Here is a 19,896-nt window from a genome sequence, read left to right as displayed (position 1 = left end):
AGAGGCAAGCTAAAACATTCCGCATGGCATTGGTGAACCACCTGGTGCTGGAATGGCATCTTGAAATGACATCTTGTGTTTAAAATTAGGAACATCTTGTGTTTTAAATTAGGAACTGCACGTAAATAATATTTATGCATACAACTGTCTTGTAAGGCGGCATCTGGAATATGGAATGCAATTCTGGGCACCACATTACAGGAAGGGCATGGGAGTTTTGAAACAAGTACAGAGATGAGCCACAAAATTAATCAAAGGGATGGAGGGTCTCGCTTACCAAAAAAAGTTAGATAAACTGGCCTTAAATCTAACCAAAGCTGGCCATACCCTATTCAATTATCACTACATTTTGTCTTCAATTGACCTGAAGATCAATATTAAAAGCTGAAATCATGCGAAAGATAGATCCGCAGGGGCGTTGCTTGGAACCTGGGAGATCCGGGGCACCCCTGGGCACTAGGTGATTGTAAATATGTGACACACGGCAGTGATCCTGGGCTGGCTGGCATGCTGTACTGGCTTGCAGTTAAGGGTTAATTCAGGTAAGTATCAGGTGGCAATAAGCCATTGTTAGAGTATGTGTAAGAGTATGTGTAAGAGCTAGGCTCCTATTGTAGCCTCTATGAATGGTCATGAGAAAGGGCTTTATTGCATCTTTCTGCATCATATATGAGCCAATAGCTGCTCTGCTTCTCCCAGATCTGGGATTGAGACCTGACCTGTCACACAACATGCATCAGGGATTGCCCAGGGATTAGTCCCTTAAAGACTACACCTGATCCTGACTTTCAAATTACTTAGCTAGCTAGAGGAATTTAAAGTGTACCATTTGCCCATGGGGTGGTCATGGAGGGGCCCACTACTCACAGTTGCTGAGCAAGGAGAACAGGCATGTGTGCCCGGGAATATGCAGAGTGGGCCACTGAATGGATGGTCGGAGCTGATGGCTGGTGTCCTGGAGCCGGAGACTCAAGCGAAGAGCAGGTGACAGTGTGGCTTAGCACAGACAGGCAGCAAGGTGGACCTGGGGCATGATTTTAGCAGTGAGACAGATGCCGGGTCATCGGCGGTGTCGGGAACACAGCCTGCAGCTCATGCAGCACGTGGGAGGCCACGTCACTGATCACATGTGACTCCGCATCTACAGCCCGTGGAACATCCCAGAATGCTGCAGACAAGCATGCCCAATACTTCATCCATCCAGAATGTGATGGGCACTTCATGCCCTGAAATCCGGGGAAGCGCTCTGGATCTTCAGCCCTAATGACACGTCTGATTAGCAGTGTTTGTTTTTAGTCAGTCATATAATATTGATTGTAATATTGATCATAATTTGGATTATAATATTGATTTACAATAAAAAAAATTGAGCATCAATTGAATAGTGTATGGCCAGTTTTACATGTATAAATACATCGGAGGTCAAAACAAAACTTTGACAGATGATCTGCATATGGTGAAAAAAAAGTATTTGCCATCTATTTAGAACGGGGGTCTTAAGAGTAAGAGAGATTAAAATGTGGAATGTATTGCCACAGGAAGTGGTGTCATTGATGCCGGGTGATACGTCCTATCCTGTTACCGACTCTCAGATCTCGCTGCTGAGGACTGTTGTGCAGCGGCACAGGCGTACATGTGCGAGATCTGAGAGGCAAAGAAGGAGGAAAATAGGATACAAGTGTGGGCCAGAAGGGTGTTTTATGGGCACAGCGCAATTTATTCTTCCATGCTGCTCTGATAAACAGGGTGACAGGGAGAGCTGACCAATCTACTTAGGGAGAGGGAGAGTTGACCAATTCAAGCAGTCAATCAATCGCCTATATACTGGGTACCACATACAGTACAGCACCAGTATATGATTTTTTTTTATTTGGTGTGCGTTGGAGGAGGGGTAGTCTTATAGGGTGAGTATATCCCAAACTCTATATTTTAACTGGAAAAGTTGGGGGACGCCCAGTCATCTTATACGCCGGAATATATGGTATACTGTTATTGCCACTGGAAGTACTTATAGCAAATATACTATACTATAACTGCGTTTTAGGGGGCTTAGATTCTTTCCTTGCGTTGAAAGACATCCACGGCTATAATTACTAGGTAATTCCCAGTGGTATTGATCCAGAGATTTTATCTGATTGCCATCTGGAGTCGGAAATGATTTTTTTCCCTTTTGGGGCTAATTAGACCATGCCTTGTAGGGGTTTTTTGCCTTCCTCTGGATCAACAGGAATATGTGAGGGAGCAGGCTGGTGTTGTACTTTATTTTCTGGTTGAACTCGATGTTTGTATGTTTTTTCAACCCAAATAACTGTAACAGTAAGAGTGGTTATAACCTAAAATATCTTTCCATAGGAAATAGTTATGGCAAATTCTATCTCTGCATTTTAAAAGTGACTTGGATTGTTATCTTGCATTGAAACGGCTATAATTAGCACGTAATTCCAGGTGGTGTTGTGGAGATTTTATGTGATTGGAAGGAATTTCTCTTTCTTTTTAAGGCTAATTGGCCCACGACTTGTAAGGGTTGTTCTCCTTCCTCTGGATGAACTGGGATATGTGAGTGTGCAGGACAGTGTTGTACCAATTTTTCTGTTTGAATGTTATGGACAGATGTATTTTTTCCAACCGAACTAGCTGTAATTATTCAGAATGTGATAAAACATACATTAGGATCCATGCCTAGCACTATCGCAGTGCACAGAAACCAGGACCAAAGGTCATTAGAAACATTGTAAGATGCTAAAAATGTCACTAGTGCTGCACACTATCCACACAATAAATGCCCACCACATTCATCCAGACATCCTTCCATCTATCCACAGTGATCTCCCCAGAACTTTTTTTCCAGCTAAGTGGTATGAAAACCTTGCAGTGGAGCAGAAATTCAAGTAATCCCAAGTAAGGTCTAGTAAAGCATCAGGTATACTGCCATCTGCACAGTAAAACAGGTTGAGAAGGGGGAGATGAGAGGGACAATAAGTGCAATAGATGAGAGATACAAATTCAGAAATGTTCACCTTCTTTGTTGGTTGAATCTGGGACAGATATATAAACTCTACTTTTGTTTGCAGGTGGCTCAGCATTTAGAGACTGATCTTGGAGTCACTGTTCAACCGATCAACATCTACAATATGCGATATTCCTTGCAAATTTGGTCTGCCATAATGTCATCTGATAACGGCAAAGAGCAGGTGAAATTTCCTTTCCTCATAGTATTATCATGCACCATTAATATATATTGATTTATAAAACATATTTTGTTTACTAATGTAATTTGTCTTTACACTTATATGTGTGGTGTTGCCTAACCCAATGTATTAAATCACTTGACAATAGAGTGTTTAGAATTGTTTTCTTGCTCCATGACCCATTTTATTTTCAGCTTTAGTTCATGGTCAGTTATCCTGACATTTCTTTGCAGGAGTTGCTGTTAGAAGTCCGAATTAATGATTAAAATCATGGCAATCATCCCACCCTGTTTTACAGACAATACAATATTTAAGTTGCCTGAGATGAATGTTTGTGATCCTTTTGTTAAAAAACCCAGCATGATTAAAGGTGTCCTCATTGTCATTGGCTTCCCCTTCAGCAACCCACTGCGCTCTAGCGAAGCCAGTGATCGATTCTGAGATGTCACCTGAAAAGTGTCTGTATTCAGCTTTGCAATTCTGTTTCTAAAAGTTTTAGAATATTAGGATGTGATTTTCATGTCCAAAAAATTATAATACACATTGTTAGGTTGCGGCACACTAGCAATTTCTGTTTAATATGGTGATATGGTTTGCACAATTCACGTTTTGTCAGTTCCAAAGGGATGGCAAGCAGGAGTGGCACTCAATCAACATACTCGTGTAGTGCATTTACGAACACAAGCATTGAAATTGATATTCTATCACAGTGGTTCTCAACCTTTTTAGCACATGTACCCCTTTGTGAGTCATCCCTAGGCAAATGTACCCCTTACTGGTGAAAAAGTGGGCGTGGCCATTACATGATGTGGGTGGAGCCAAATACTAGCGAAATACAGGTAGTCCCTGGTTAACAAATGAAATAAGGACCGTGTCCATTTTTAACCCGAATACATTATCTTTTGTCCACCTCTGTTCTCCATATACCTCTTTTGTCCCCTCTGTGTCACCTCAGTTCGAGCCTCATTTGTCTCTCTCTGTGTCACCTCAGTTCAAGCTTCATTTGTCTCCCTCTGTGTCACCTCATCTCCCCGTTTTACCTCTGTTCTCCCTGTGCCTCTTTTGACCCCCTCTGTGTCACTTCTGTTCCCCCTGTGCCTATTTTCTCCCCCTCTGTTCCCCGTGTGCCTCTTTTGCCCCCTTCTAGGTCCACCTGTGTCACCTCTTGACCCCCTGTTCTTGCTAGGTATAGGTGCCCCCCCCCCCCATATAGGTATCCAGGTATAGGTTCCCCAGAATAGGTAGCAAGGCCTGGGTGCCCCCAGTATAGGTATCCAGCCATAGGTGCCCACATTATAGGTTTAGCAAGGTACAGGTGCCCCCAGTATAGATAGCAAGCTATATGTGCCCCAGTGTAGGTAACCAGGTACAGATGCCATAGTGTAGGCAGAAAGGTATAGGTGCTCCTGTATAGATGGCCTAGATGGCCAGATACAGGTGGTGCCCCAGTGTTGGTAGCAAGCTACATGTGCCCCAGAATAGATAAGCCAGGTGCAGGTGGTGCCCCAGAATAGATTAGCCAGGTGCAGGTGGTGCCCCAGAACAGATCAGCCAGGTGCAGGTGGTGCCCCAGAACAGATCAGCCAGGTGCAGGTGGTGCCCCAGAACAGATTAGCCAGGTGAAGGTGGTGCCCCAGAATAGATCAGCCAGGTGAAGGTGGTGCCCCAGAATAGATAAGCCAGGTGCAGGTGGTGCCCCAGAACAGATTAGCTAGGTGAGGTGGTGCCCCAGAACAGATTAGCTAGGTGAAGGTGGTGCCCCAGAACAGATTAGCCAGGTGCAGGTGGTGCCCCAGAATAGATTAGCCAGGTGCAGGTTGTGCCCCAGAATAGATTAGCCAGGTGCAGGTTGTGCCCCAGAATAGATTAGCCAGGTGAAGGTGGTGCCCCAGAATAGTTAAGTACAGGTGGTGCCCCAAAATAGTCAGGTACAGGTAGGGCCCCAGTGTAGTTGGCATGCCAATAGGTGACCCAGTATAATCTTACGTAGCCCCGTTCCCGCGCAGACTCCTCTCGCTGGGCTCTCCTCTTGTCGACGGGCTCTCCTCCTCTCGCCACGTCTTACCACAGCAACTCACTGTCGTCATGAGAGGCTGCTGGGTAACCATGGCAACAGGATGCGAGACGGCGACAAGGAGAGCCCAGACAGGAGGAGAGCCCGGCGATACGAGTCCACGTAGGAACGGGGCTAAGTAAGTTGCTGCGCCCATGCCTCCAAGCCTGCCCTGCCTGACACTGACTCTCCTTAGGGCGAGATCCGCCATTTTGGCTGTGGCCCCTGGGGGAACCCTGACAGCTGCCAATGTACCCCCAGGGGTTCACGGACCCCAGGTTGAGAACAACTGTTCTATCAGGTTCGAGCTGAGTTCTGATTAAATGTTGTGTAGCGCACATTGGTGACCAAGTTAACAACTGATATAACAAAAGTTCGATATTTCGCCATGTTTATGGTAAAGGACAGACTTTGTCAAATCCAAGAAACCAAAGTGACCAGCAGTCACAATTCAAACATTAGATTTTATTCACATCTAAGATGTAAATAAACACAGCCATGACATCCAATAGTAAAAACAGGATGTAACTATAACTCCATATATCGCTCTATGATATAGATCTTACTAAACGCTGTAAACAAAGGGCATTCTTCAGGATAAGACCATGTTTACATTGCATTGTAGATCTTTGATGCACAATGGACTGTTGCCGTTTCACGTGGACAAATCGCTATTTGTCAAATGGTGGCATACGACTACAATCTAAACCTTATGTTTATATAGCCCCCCCTCCCCATATCAGAATCAATGCATTTCACCAAGTAAATTTGCACTTACAAGGAATTTGTCTTGGCAGTTGCTTAACAAACACAAACAAAAACAATACAAGGACAGACAGTATATATGTATGTATATATATGTATATATATATATATATATATATATATATATTATTACAAGTCAAGGACAGTATGTACGTATAGTGGCAGTCAACAAGGTGAAAATTGTTCTTTCTCAGTTCGGTGCTGATTACTTTGAAGTCCTAGCAGCTCTAGCGTGGTTCTGCATTAAGCTTGGCTACCACCTGAGGAAAAAAGCTGTTCCTGTGTCTAGAAGTTTTAGTAGCGATTGACTGGAATCTTATTCCTGAAGGCAAGAGCTGGAAGATGGAGTGAGCTGGGTGAGAGGGGTCAGAGGCAATTTTGTTTTCTCTCTTTCTGCATCTGCTAGCGTAATCGGCTAACCTGCTCTACTACTTAGAGGCAAGACCAGATATCCCACGCACCTTCCTGCAACACAGGAAGCCTGTAAATACGTCAGCTATATCTATGTTAACATAGCTTCTGCATGGGGCATGTGCCCAACATATCACATGATCCCCTCCGTATTTGTGTCTAATGCGTACTTCTTTTTGCATGAAATGTGTAAAATATTTCATTGTTATTCCATTAGTAAAAATAATGAACAACGCCACCTAGAGACTAGTGGTTATGCGTCCAATGCATACGCTTTTCTGCGTCAACACGTAAAAAAATCCATTTGTGCTCCAATAGTACAAAACATACGCAGTGCCACCTAGTGGCTAAAAGGAAAATATTCTCACTTGTATTTGGGCAAATCCATGGGCACATGCAAATAAAATGCATAAGATATGTGAAAAAAATATATATTCAGTAGATTTACATAGCACAACTAAAACTTTTTACATCCCAAAAGGCTACATCTATAGGCACATAAATTTCACTGCCAATTAATAGGGGGAATCGTTATATGCAAATCTACCTCAAAACAGGCTATCCTACTATGCAGGGGCGTAGGGTCTCCGTTAATTTCCACAATAATCCATCTAGAAAAACAATATTAAAGAAAAGAAAATAGGAGAAAGGCCACGACTAAAAATAAGACTACGAACTGCAATGCAACACCGTCCACACTTTTACAGTGGGATGTAAAAGTGTGGGCAACCTTGTTAATCGTCATGATTTACCTGTATAAATCGTTTGTTGTTATGATAAAAAATGTCAGTTATATATATCATATAGGAGACACACACAGTGATATTTGAGAATGAGAAGTGAAATTAAGTTTATTGGATATACAGAAATGTGCAATAATTGTTTAAATAAAATTAGACAGGTTAATACATTTGGGCACTGTTGTCATTTTATTGATTCCAAAACCTTTAGAACTAATTATTGGAACTCAAATTGGTTTGGTAAGCTCACTGACCCTTGGCCTACATACACAGGTGAATCCAATTATGAGAGAGAGTATTTAAGGAGGTCAGTTGTAAGTTTCCCTCCTCTTTTAAGCTATAAACAACTCTGAAATGACCTGAAGACAAAGATTGTCCACGATCATGGTTTAGGGCAGGTATGTCAAACCGGTCCTACGAGGGCCGAGATCCTCACACATTTTTGATACAGCTCTAATGAATTGATGGGTCTGAATCAGGATAGGTGTGGTCCATCAGGTAGAACACATTCCTTTCTTTCTCAGTCCATCCTAAACACTAGCATGGATCTGGCCCTCCAGGCCTGGAGTTCGACACATGTGGTTAAGGGGAAGGATACAGAAAGCTATCTCAGAGATTTCAGCTGTCTGTTTCCACAGTTAGGAATATATTGAGGAAATAGAAGACCACAGGCTCAGTTCAAGTTAAGGCTCGAAGTGGCAGACCAAGAAGAATCTCGGATAGACAGAAGCGATAAATGAGAACAGTCAGTCAACCCACAGAGCAGCACCAAAGACTTACAATCTCATTTTGCTGCAGATGGAGCCACTGTGCATCGTTCAGCCATTCAGCGTACTTTATACAAGGAGATGCTGTATGCGAGAGTGATGAGGAGGAAGCCGTTTCTCCACCCACAGCACAAACAGAGCCGCTTGAGGTATGCTAAATCACCTTTGGACAAGCCGTCTTCATTTTGGAATAAGGTGCTGTGGACTGATGTAACTAAAATTGAGTTATTTGGGCATAACAAGCAGCGTCATGCATGGAGGAAAAAGAACACCGCATTCCAAGAAAAACACCTGCTACCTACAGTAAAAGATAGTGGTGGTTCCATCATGCTTTGGGGCTGTGTGGCCAGTGCAGGGACTGGGAATCTTGTCAAAGTTGCTGAATGCATGGATTCCACTCAGTATCAGCAGATTCCGGAGACCAATGACCAGGAATCAGTGACAAAGCTGAAGCTGCCCCGGGGCTGGATATTTCAACAAGACAACGACCCTGCTCAAAATCCACTAAGGCATTCATGCAGAGGAAAAAGTACAACATTCTGGAATGGCCATCTCGGTTCCCAGACCTGAATATAATTGAAAATCTGTGGTGTGAGTTAAAGAGAGCTGTCCATGTTCGGAAGCCATCAAACCTGAATGAACAAGAGATGTTTTGTAAAGAGGAATGGTCCAAAATACCTAAACCAGAATCCAGACTCTCTTTGGAACCTACAGGAAGCTTTTAGAGCAGGGGTAGGGAACCTATGGCTCGGGAGCCAGATGTGGCTCTTTTGATGGTTACATCTGGCTCACAGTTAGGGGCTGATTCACTAAGCTACACTGCTGAAGCAGCGCAGCTTAGTGTGACAGTGCAAGTAACATTTTCAAAGTAGGCACGTTACTGCTGTAGCATGCACTACTAACTTACTTGCGCTCCCCCCAAAACTAACAGCCGCTCCAGTTGTCCCAATCTGGAACCTGTCAGGTCCAGTGACTTTGTAGGAAGAGATCCCCGCACTTTGATTGGCCCAATAGGCTGTCTGGCCCAATAGGCCGCTTGTCAAGTGACAAATTGCGGGGATCTCGTCCTGCAAAGTGAATCAACCCCCAAGTCAGCTAGCTAATTGTACAAGCTGTTAGTCGGTATTTCTCCTGTCTGGCTCTCGGGGAAATTGCTAATGTTGCTGAAACCCAAGAGAAGCTGAAGATTTGTTTGACACTTCCACTGCCCGGCGGATCAACTGTGTACACATCACCATAGCAACAGGGACGTGAGCCCTCTGCTGCACATGCGCACTGTCCCAGTTTGAAACATAATGTATGGCTCTCATGGAATTACATTTTAAAATATGTGGCGTTTATGGCTCTTTTAGCCATAAAGGTTCCTGACCCCTGGTTTAGAGAACTGTCATATCTACAAAAGGAGGATCTACTAAATATTGATTTCATTTCTTTTTTGTGGCGCCCAAATTTATGCACCTACCTAATTTTGTTTAAACAATTATTGCACACTTTCTGTAAATCCAATAAACTTCATTTCACTTCTCAAATATCACTGTGCATGTCTCCTATATGATATAATTAACTGACATTTTTAATTGTAACAACCAACAATTTATACAGGAAAATCAAGATGATTAACAAGGTTGCCCAAACTTCCGCATCCCACTGTATATTATATCAATGTGTTATATTACTGGGAGTAATTCATATTCCGTATTAAGATCAAACGGGGTAATTGTTCCCAAATGTCTGATCCACCATGCCTTATCCCTCAAGAGTAACTTAAGCCTGTTGCCCCGTCTTCTTGGTCGAGGGATTGTTTGTAAAATCTGAAATCGTAAGGTTGCTACCCCATATCTTTTCTCTACTATATTTGCGGAAACTGCCTGATCAATATTTCTTTTTCTAATAGCTGATTTGTGGAAAGAGATTCTGCTCTTCGCCCTCTGAGTGGCCTGTCCCATCTTTTTACCACTCTGAAGATGTCAGACAGAATCTCCCCCAAGAACGTTACCACACTGGACACAGTCCCTACAGGAAAAAGTCCCCCTCCTAGCTGTCCCGTGTTCCCTTAGTCCGGTGTGCATAGAAGACCTACACTGCAATGTAAACATAGTCTTAAAGTATGCCCTCTGTTTACAGAATGTAGTAATGCTGGATCCACACGGTGCGTTCGCGCACTCGATTTCCCGCTCGATTCCCATCGATTCGTTTATTTCCAACATGTCCGATTTGGAATTCGATGGATCGTTAGGTCCATTTGGCATATTTTGCATGCGAATCGACCTAACGATCCATCGAAATCCAAATCGGACACGTTGGAAATAAACAAATCGACAGGAATCGAGCGGGAAATCGAGTGCGCGAATGCACCGTGTGGATCCAGCATAAGAGCTATATCATAGAGCTATATGTGGAGCTATAGTTACATCCTGTTTTTGCTATCTGATGTCTTTGTTTATTCACATCTTGGAGGTGAATTAAAATCTACTTTTTAAATCGTGGGTGCTGGTCTCTTTGGTTTCTTGGATTTGACTTAGCCTGTCACAGCCAGACGGGCTAAACCGTGCACGACAACAGCAAGTAAGGAGTGCTGTCTGAGAAGTACACTATGCTAAAGGACTGTACCCATGCTAGATTAAAGTAATAACTACCACCTCTGCCGATAATCCGTTGTGTGTACAGCAGCCCCGACTGATGCAGTCAGGGGGCTGCTGAAATTTGCGAGGTGGATCAACTCAGCGAAGCGACGGCCATAGCTTTGTGATCACTCCGTCCCCCGAGTGACATCACATCTGCACTGCTCCATCGGTGCTCCGCCTCCCCACATTGACTCAGAACGCATTGCTCAGCGTTGTCACCTGAGGGATCGGGTCCTAATCCCCATCAGGGTGACATCTATCGAGCTTGTGTACAGGCCTTAAGATCTGATGGAAAATTGGTTGCAGTAGTACTTTCGGATGTCCAGGTATACAATTGATAATCGTCAGATATTGACAATTTACTTGGTGTAAAGGTTACCTCATAATGTATGTGCCTGTTAACTTTCAGTTGATTTCAGACAATTTATGGATTAGTAATCAGGCATGTTGGAAAATCTGTATCAGAAGAGAGTAAGGTTGTATTAGAAATACAAGATTTCAGAAATAACATCTATTTTTTAAATTATAATGATAAATAGCAGCCTTTTTTCAGCTGCACGATGACAAATATAAAATATTTTACATTTATTGGAGGAACCCCTCTCTTCCTTTCATATTGCCGGGATTTTCCGGCAAACCGGTGGAGGAGATAAAAAAACAAAACACAGGCTGCTACTGATGATGTCACAGGGGAGGTGATCTCAGCTTGTGTGAGATTTCACATAGACAACACCCCTGTGAGGGAGGGTAGCTGATGACAAACACACCCATAATCTAAAACCTCCTACTAAGCTCAGAAGTAATAGCTGTCACCTGTATAACTCTAGTTATGAAAAGAGAAGGGTGAAAAGCATGCACTGAAATGCTCATAGGCTTGAAGGAGTATTTATTTATCTTTGTATGTGTCAGAGTGGTGCAACTAAATATTTTGAATTAAAAAATTATTTGGCTTGGGTCCGCTTTAAGCAGTTTTCTTGCATTTTGATTAATTTTTCTTTCTGTTAAAATGTAATCGAAATCCATTTGGTACAGTTTTATACTGCCTGATCGATTTTCAGTCAGGGAGTGAGCAATCGTGTTTTTTTTTTTTATCATTCTGTTATTGTCTTGTGTATAGATAACTTATGTTAACGTAAAATGTCTTTATACTACTTCTTCCCCATGATCATTACACAAGATGTGTTAAGCACAGGTCTGTTTGCCAAGACCTTATAACTTTAACTACTGTAATGATAAACTGAATTGTCATTCTCTCTACCTTCAGAGTTTTTCACATTTAATGGCTGATGGAAAGAGTTTGTGGCCAAGTTGGGAACTTCTAAAATGGATTTTTGGTTTATCCAAGTTCACATTGCCAGCAATAGGTGAGAAGGATTGTGTACAATATTTGTCTAGTAGATAGGATAATGTATGTAGGTCTCTGTCCAGTCACATTATATTCTTTCTAATAAAAACACAATTTTACTTTATCTTGTTGGTCAGATTTTTTTAACTTTAAAGGGAACCCAAGGTGAGGGACATATGGAGGCTGCCGTATTAATTTTCTTTTAAAGAGGAGCTGTCAGCCATACTATCTCAGAAAAAAACACATACGTCGATAAATACTTGCTCTACTTACATAACGTGTTGCACTGTCCACGTTTTGATTTTAGTGATTTTTCTATAGTAAAAAAAGAGAAAATCATTCTTAGTATTCTCCATCTTAACTGTGTCTATTTTGAAGCCAATCCTGATGTAATTTCCTCCGTTACTCTCCTCTGCCTGATTGTGTATGCATTGCCCACCCTCCTCCCCGTCTTCAGGCACTCCCACCCAGCTCTGCAATAGAAAGTGCATTGTCTCTGCATGAGAAATATTGGCCAATCAGAGAGAAACAGAGGTGTGGGAGGGGAAAACAAGAGAGAAAGAGGCTTCAGCCAATCAGGCTGCATTAGTTAAGTCTGAGGGGAAATTAAAAAAAAAGACAACCTAGCCTGCCCTGAAGCTTCCTTTGTACCAAATAAGAGTCAGGTAAACTGGAGAATCATCTTTTATCAAGAAGAAAATGTTAAGAGGATGCTTGGTTAGCATACTTTTTACTTGTTTACCTGATAAAAATAAAGACTTGAATTTTTTATTTTATGCCCTACAGTTACACTTTAAATAATGCACATAACCTGACTGTCCTGTTGATCCACTGCCTCTAATACTTTTAGCACTTTACCGGTTATTGTGCAATAGTGTATTGATGTGTTTTAAAGCAAAAGGGTCCATTGTGCATGGACCACAATGTGAGTTTGCGTTTTATTTTTAATGATTTTGAGTTGTTGCAATCAAGTGTATCCCCCGTGTTTGAACTTAGCCCTGACTCCTGCATATATTTTTTTGGAGTGATGGTCACTGTCTCCAATATTGAGTACGGGGTGTCTGCAGGCTTCACAGTGTGCCAGAGTGCAATAGAGAGCGCTGAGCATTATTTATCTTTGACATACTGTCTTATTTATCTTTGACATACAAGGAAACTTGCCCTTGCAATAATTCAGCTATAAGTGAACATTTGAGGTTACCCACAATGCACCACTACCAAATATGCAAATTATCTCTTTTCGCCCCTGTAAGCCAGGTTCGCATCCAGAACCGCTGGAGTACCACAAATGTTTACTTATAGCTGAATTATTGCAAGTTTCCTTCTGTTCTAACCACTTGCCGACCGCCCACTGTACATTGGCGGCGGCAAAGTGGCAGCCCCAGTACCACATTGGCGTCGGGTCCTGGGACACTGTGTTGCCGGGGATCGCGCGCTGGGATGCGCGCGCATCCGCCGGCAATAGGCTCCGCCCACCCGCGACGACACTGTTTGCACCCAATCACCCCCCTAATCACCCATTAATCACTCCCTGTCACTATCTGTCAACGCTATTTTTTTTTAGTCCCTAAACTGCCCCCTGGGGACTCCTGATCACCCCCCACCCCTCAGATTCTCCCCAGACACCCCCCCCCTGTGCACTGTATGCATCTATCCCCCCTGATCACCTGTCAATCACCCATCAATCACCCCCTGTCACTGCCACTCATCAATCAGCCCCTAACCTGCCCCTTGCGGGCAATCTGATCACCCACACCATCAGATCGCCTGCAGACCCGCCGTCAGATCACCTCCCAAGTGCATTGTTTACATCTGTTCTCTCCTCTAAACACCCTTTAATTACCCATCAATCACCCCCTGTCACTACCTGTCACTGCTACCCATCAGATTAGACCCCTATCTGCCCCTAGGGCACCCAATCACCCACCCACACCCTCAGAACGCCCTCAGACCCCAGCCCTGATCACCTCGCCAGTGCATTGCTTGCATCTATTCCCCCCACTAATCACACCTTGAGACACCCATCAATCACCTCCTGTCACCACCTGTCACCCCCTAGCACACCTACCCATCAGATCAGGCCCTAATTTGCCCCGTGTGGGCTCCTGATCACTCAGCCAAACCCTCAGATCCCCCTCAGACCCCCTTCCGATCACCTCCCTAGTGCATTGATTGCATCTATTTTCCCCTCTAACCACCCCCTGAGACACCCATCAATCACCTCCTGTCACCCCCCTAGCACTCCTATCCATCAGATCAGGCCCAATACAACCTGTCATGTAAGAGGCCACCCTGCTTATGACCGGTTCCTCAAAATTCGCCTCCTCATAGACCACCTGTCATCAAAATTTGCAGATGCTTATACCCCTGAACAGTAATTTTGAGACATTTGGTTTCCAGACTACTCATGGTTCTGTTAGGTGTATGAAGAGTTCATAGATGATTTTATTTTTTGTCAAAAGTTAGCGGAAATTGATTTTTATTGTTTTTTCACAAAGTTTCATTTTTCACTAACTTGTGACCAAAAAAAATCTTCTATGAACTCGCCATACACCTAACGGAATACCTCGGGGTGTCTTCTTTCTAAAATGGGGTCACTTGTGGGGTTCCTATACTGCCCTGGCATTTTAGGGGCCCTAAACCGTGAGGAGTAGTCTAGAAAACAAATGCCTCAAAATGACCTGTGAATAGGACGTTAGGCCCCTTAGCACACCTAGGTTGCAAAAAAGTGTCACACATGTGGTATCGCCGTACTCAGAAGAAGTAGTATAATGTGTTTTGGGGTGTATTTTTACACATACCCATGCTGGGTGGGAGAAATCTCTCTGTAAATGGACAATTGTGTGTAAAAAAAAAATCAAAAAATTGTCATTTACAGAGATATTTCTCCCACCCAGCATGGGTATGTGTAAAAATACACCCCAAAACACATTATACTACTTCTCCTGAGTACAGCGGTACCACATATGTGGCACTTTTTTGCACCCTAAGTGCGCTAAGGGGCCCAAAGTCCAATGAGCACCTTTAGGCTTTACAGGAGTGCTTACAATTTAGCACCCCCCAAAATGCCAGGACAGTAAACACCCCACAAATGACCCCATTTTGGAAAGTAGACACTTCAAGGTATTCAGAGAGGAGCATAATGAGTCCGTGGCAGATTTCATTTTTTTTGTCGCAAGTTAGAAGAAATGGAAACTTTTTTTTTCTTTTTTTTTTTGTCACAAAGTGTCATTTTTGCGCTAACTTGTGACAAAAAATAAAATCTTCTATGAACTCACCATGCCTCTTAGTGAATACTTTGGGATGTCTTATTTCCAAAATAGGGTCATTTGAGGGGTATTTATAACATCCTGGAATTTTAGCACCTCATGAAACATGACAGGTGGTCAGAAAAGTCAGAGATGCTTTAAAATGGGAAAATTCACTTTTGGCACCATAGTTTGTAAACACTATAACTTTTACCCAAACCAATAAATATACACTGAATGGATTTTTTTTTATCAAAGACATGTAGCAGAATAAATTTGGACAAAAATGTATACAGAAATTTTACTTTATTTGAAAAATGTCAGCACAGAAAGTAAAAAAAAACATTTTTTTGACAAAATTTCTGTCTTTTTTGATGAATATAATAAAAACTAAAACTCGCAGCAGCAATCAAATAGCACCAAAAGAAAGCTGTATTAGTGACAAGAAAAGGAGGTAAAATTCATTTAGATGGTAGGCTGTATGATCGAGCAATAAACCGTTAAAGCTGCAGTGGTCTGAATGGAAAAAAAGGCTCTGGTCCTTAAGGGGTTTTATGACTGCAGTCCTTCAAACTAACTTCAAACTAAGTGGTTAAGAAGGCAAAGCAAGCATTGCTTTTTAATAGGAGGGCATTTTGGTCTCTTTTATCCCCCTATACATTCCTAGTGGTTTGGGTCACCCCTAATTGCTTAGTTACTCTGTTTCACTTCAAAAAGGGGATTTGTGGGATTTTTTTCCTTTAATGTGAACCTAAACTGAAGAAAAAAAAAAAAAAAGACTTAAACTTACCTGGGTCTTTTACCAGACCCTTGCAGCTGCTCTGTGTCCGCGCTGTCACAAAGCAATCTTCCGACCCCCGCAGTGACCCTCTTTCATTTGGATGTGCGGTCCTGGTATCTGCGCCTCCTGATTGAGGTCCCATGGACAGGAGCGGTCTGCGGATGTGCAGTACATAACAATCTCTACTGCGCATGCGTAGAATGCTCCCGGCGATGGATGATCGAAGACGCGCAGCCACGGACACGCGTTCGCAGTGGCCTTCAACTCGCCAGTCTGCCGGCGGGGGACTGGAGGATCACTTAGTGACAGTGCGGGCCCAGGGTGGCTGCAGGAGGCTGGTAGGAGACCCAGATGAGTTAAACTCGTTTCTTAACTTCAGTTTAGGTTCCCTTTAAGCCTTCACTTGCCTGCTCCAGTATTTTTTTTCTTCTTCTTACCTCTCTGATAATTCCTCAGATCGATACAGGTTTTCTTGATTGTTCTTATAGATATACTGACTGCTCTTTTTTTCAATGTTTTTAATAGGCCTGGCTTTAGTCGAGACTTTAGCCAATGTAAATACTCAGGGGAACGCAATAATGGTACAAAAAGGTAAAAACCTCAAAGAAGAACTAAATACATTGCTTGGGAATGATGGCGTTCTTATATATCCTTCTCATCCTAAGATTGCCCCAAAACACCATGAACCTCTTGCAATGCCTTTCAACTTTGCATACACTGGTAAGCACCTTCAGTTGTTTCTACAATATGTAATATGCTACATTTTTACAGGCCTTCTATGACCTCTCCTTCGCTGAAATGCTTGTTCTATAGACCAAAGTGAAATATACATTTCTTTTTTTCTGCTTGACCATAAGCGGGTGTAGCTATCTTATAAGGTATGCCACTATAAGGCTGGGTTCAGACTAAAAATCAATGCTTGTATGCATTTTTTGTGCAACACTTGTGTCACTGTTGAATCGTCCACTATCTGTCCAGAGTGGAGACATGCCATTCATCAGCTGAATGGCAATGCAATTCACTGTCTAGAAAAATGCATGCTGTGGGGACTTATCTGCAACGGACAAAAACAGAATGCATCAAAGTGAACTGTCCCATAGAAAATCATTGAGATCATTATTAATCCATGTTCTGTCTGATCCATTAAAATTCTGGGTAGCAGAGATATTGTGAACCAACCATAAGGGCACAATATTGTGAAAAATTGAGATGACAGCCTTTATTGCCTACATGAACCATTTATTAAGGCGTTTCCTGTTATTTATTTTATTTATTTATTGTATTTATAAAGCACCAACATATTACGCAGCGCTGGACAGTAGTTTAGGTTACAGACAATATTTAGGGGTGACATACAGCAAAATGACAATACAGGAATACAAGAAAGACCAGATTATGCAGCACAGTATGAGTACAAGGTAATGCTTAGTCAGTCACTGGATGGAGCATGGAGATTATGCAAGTTAGGTTCACTCAGATGCATAGTATGGGTTCACAGTAATGGAGGTGCATGATCAGGTAGGACACAAAAGGAGGTGGACTCTGCCCAAAGGCTTACAATCTAGACAGAGGGAGAGGTAAGGATACGAAAGGTAGGGGACCAGAGTTCAGCTGTGAGTTTATCCCCAAAGGCTCCATAGTGAGGATATTACAAGTGATACAGCAAAGCTGAATTGGATTTAAAAAACAAAACTACAGTAAAGTAAAAAAGTTAGTTATATACAGTATATCAAATGCCAACCACAATACCTTGTTTCCTCCCTTATGGATCAGAGCAGTTTTGTTGCTTTAGCTATGTCCCTATTTAATCAGTAACTACTTTAGCCCTACTTATGACACCTAAATGCATTGCAATTGGAAAAAATAGAAAATAAAATTTCTAGTTTTTACCAATTACGGTTTAAAAATAATAAAAAAGTGCTAATGTAGTTCAAAAACACAACTTTTATTAGGCTATTTCTCCAGTCACAAGATGTAAATTATGTTCCTAACACAAGTTATGGTGTTGATATTTAGATTTTTGAAATAAAGGTGGGTTTATGCAATAGTATGCACTTTTCTCTTTGAACTGAGAAAATAGTAATAGTATTTAGTAATAGTAAAAATTGTGGATAAAAGGTTTATTAATACTTTTACTATGCACAGGTCATGGCTGTAAAAGTGGGCTTGGTTAAAAAGTATATTTTATTGTAAAACGTAGCCTGATGTGCCCCCAGTATTAGGTAGCCCCCCTTTCTATTTATTTATTTATTGTATTTATAAAGCGCCAACATATTACGCAGCGCTTTCTAGTAAAGATCCCAAGTATAGATAGATCCCCCCCAGTATAGATAGCCAGATGTGCCCCATATTAGCGCCCCCCCCCCCCCCCCCAACAGGTAGCCTGATTTATCCCTATTATTAGGTTACTCCCTATAGAGGTAGCCAGATGTGCCAAGTAAAAGCCCCCTCATACGTAGCCTGATGTGCCCCCAGTTTTAGCCCCCCTCAGTATAGATAGCCACATGTGCTACAAGTATTAGCCCCCATAGGAAGCTTGATGTGCCCTCAGTATTAGGCCTCCCTCAGTATAGATAGCCACATGTGCTCCAAGTATTAGCCCCCCATAGGAAGCTTGCCCCCAGTATCGGGTACCCCCTCCTATAGAGATATCCAAGAGTTCTGCAGTATTTGGTTGCCCCCCCACCCCCAATGTAGAGATCAGCAACACGGAAGCAATGCTGGAAGAAGCATCACTCTTTTTCTGGTTCCAGCAACAATCATGGCTCCCATCTGTGTGCAATACCCCAGCCAGTTCCTAATTATCGCCTGGACTTGGTCTATTCGGCAGTGCAGAGCAGGTTGCGGTGGAGGGGAGCCATGATCGTTGCTGGAGCCAGGAGAGGCGAGGCGAGAAATGCTTCTTCCAGCATCTCTTCTGTTTTGCTGAGCTCTGCAAGGGGGAGGGGGGGGGGGGGGGTTAAGGGGGGATCAGACTCTAAGCAGAGCTTTTCTGATTTGTGTAGGTAGGGGGAAGGGGTAATGAGCACAGATGTGTGTTGTGCTCATTAATGCAGGCCACATATCTACATCCTGGAGCCTAAAGATGCTCCAGAACAGACATAGGTATATTGTTGCAGAGCCTAAAGTGGTAAACTAACCCAATGCATAAATCCATTACATTTCACAGTTATCCTTTAATATTCACATGAGTAGTGTTAGTAGATTACTCCTCTATTGTGAACGACGCCCTTAAATAATTATAATGATTATACATTTTACAAAATCAGCATAATGTTATTTAAAAAAAAAGATTAAGAATAATGAATAATGATTGATTATACCTATGCTTTTTCTCCACAGGCATTTTCAATGTATTAGGACTTCCAGTCACTCAGTGCCCACTGGGACTTAGTGAAGATGGACTACCACTGGGAGTACAAATAATTTCTACACAGTACAATGATCATCTAACTCTGGCTGTTGCACAATATCTAGAAAAGGCTTTTGGAGGTTGGAGGAAACCTGAAAAAAACTGACACTTAAATCCTGAAACAATCCTGGATTGTGATGCTTTTTGTTATGAAGATGTTGAGTTGCTGTACAGGCAAATCCTGTACCTTTTTTTGATAAATAATTTTGTTGAGCATTCCTTAAACAAAAGCTTGCATATATATAATCCAGACCTTCATTTAATTAAATTACCTCTGGACTGTAAAACATTAATTACAGTTAATGACCTACTGCTGTTATTTACATAAGTTTGTGTAAAAATGAACATCTATAAACCAAAAGTGTTATAGAATGGGTTCTGAAAAAGTTATGGGACAGGTGGGACTCATTTAGGAGCGTAAAGCAGCATTTACATGACATTTATTTTGGGAAATAGAAGACACACAAAAAAATGTTGTTACATAGTGCAATTTACAAATAACTTTATACTGCCCCATCAAGCACTACTAAAAAAGTAAAATGGGATGGTAAAAACAAAAAGA

General features: G+C 42.3%; 1 protein-coding gene across 1 annotated transcript in view; it reads left to right on the top strand.

Moving 5' to 3' along the window:
* Positions 1–19,627, top strand: part of FAAH2 (fatty acid amide hydrolase 2) — an 89,288-nt gene extending 69,661 nt beyond the window's left edge. Inside the window, exons 7-10 of the mRNA XM_068248090.1 lie at positions 3,072–3,191; positions 11,813–11,912; positions 16,448–16,642; positions 19,265–19,627. Coding sequence (XP_068104191.1) covers positions 3,072–3,191; positions 11,813–11,912; positions 16,448–16,642; positions 19,265–19,440 — 591 coding nt within the window. The 3' untranslated portion in view covers positions 19,441–19,627. The remainder of the gene's footprint in view (positions 1–3,071; positions 3,192–11,812; positions 11,913–16,447; positions 16,643–19,264) is intronic.
* The last annotated feature ends 269 nt before the right edge of the window (positions 19,628–19,896 follow it).

Source organism: Hyperolius riggenbachi, chromosome 8 (genome assembly GCF_040937935.1).
Source record: "Hyperolius riggenbachi isolate aHypRig1 chromosome 8, aHypRig1.pri, whole genome shotgun sequence".
Classification (NCBI taxonomy): Eukaryota; Metazoa; Chordata; class Amphibia; order Anura; family Hyperoliidae; genus Hyperolius; species Hyperolius riggenbachi.
The sequence above is the reverse complement of the archived record's forward strand: the minus strand, read 5'-3'. Positions and strand labels throughout refer to the sequence as shown.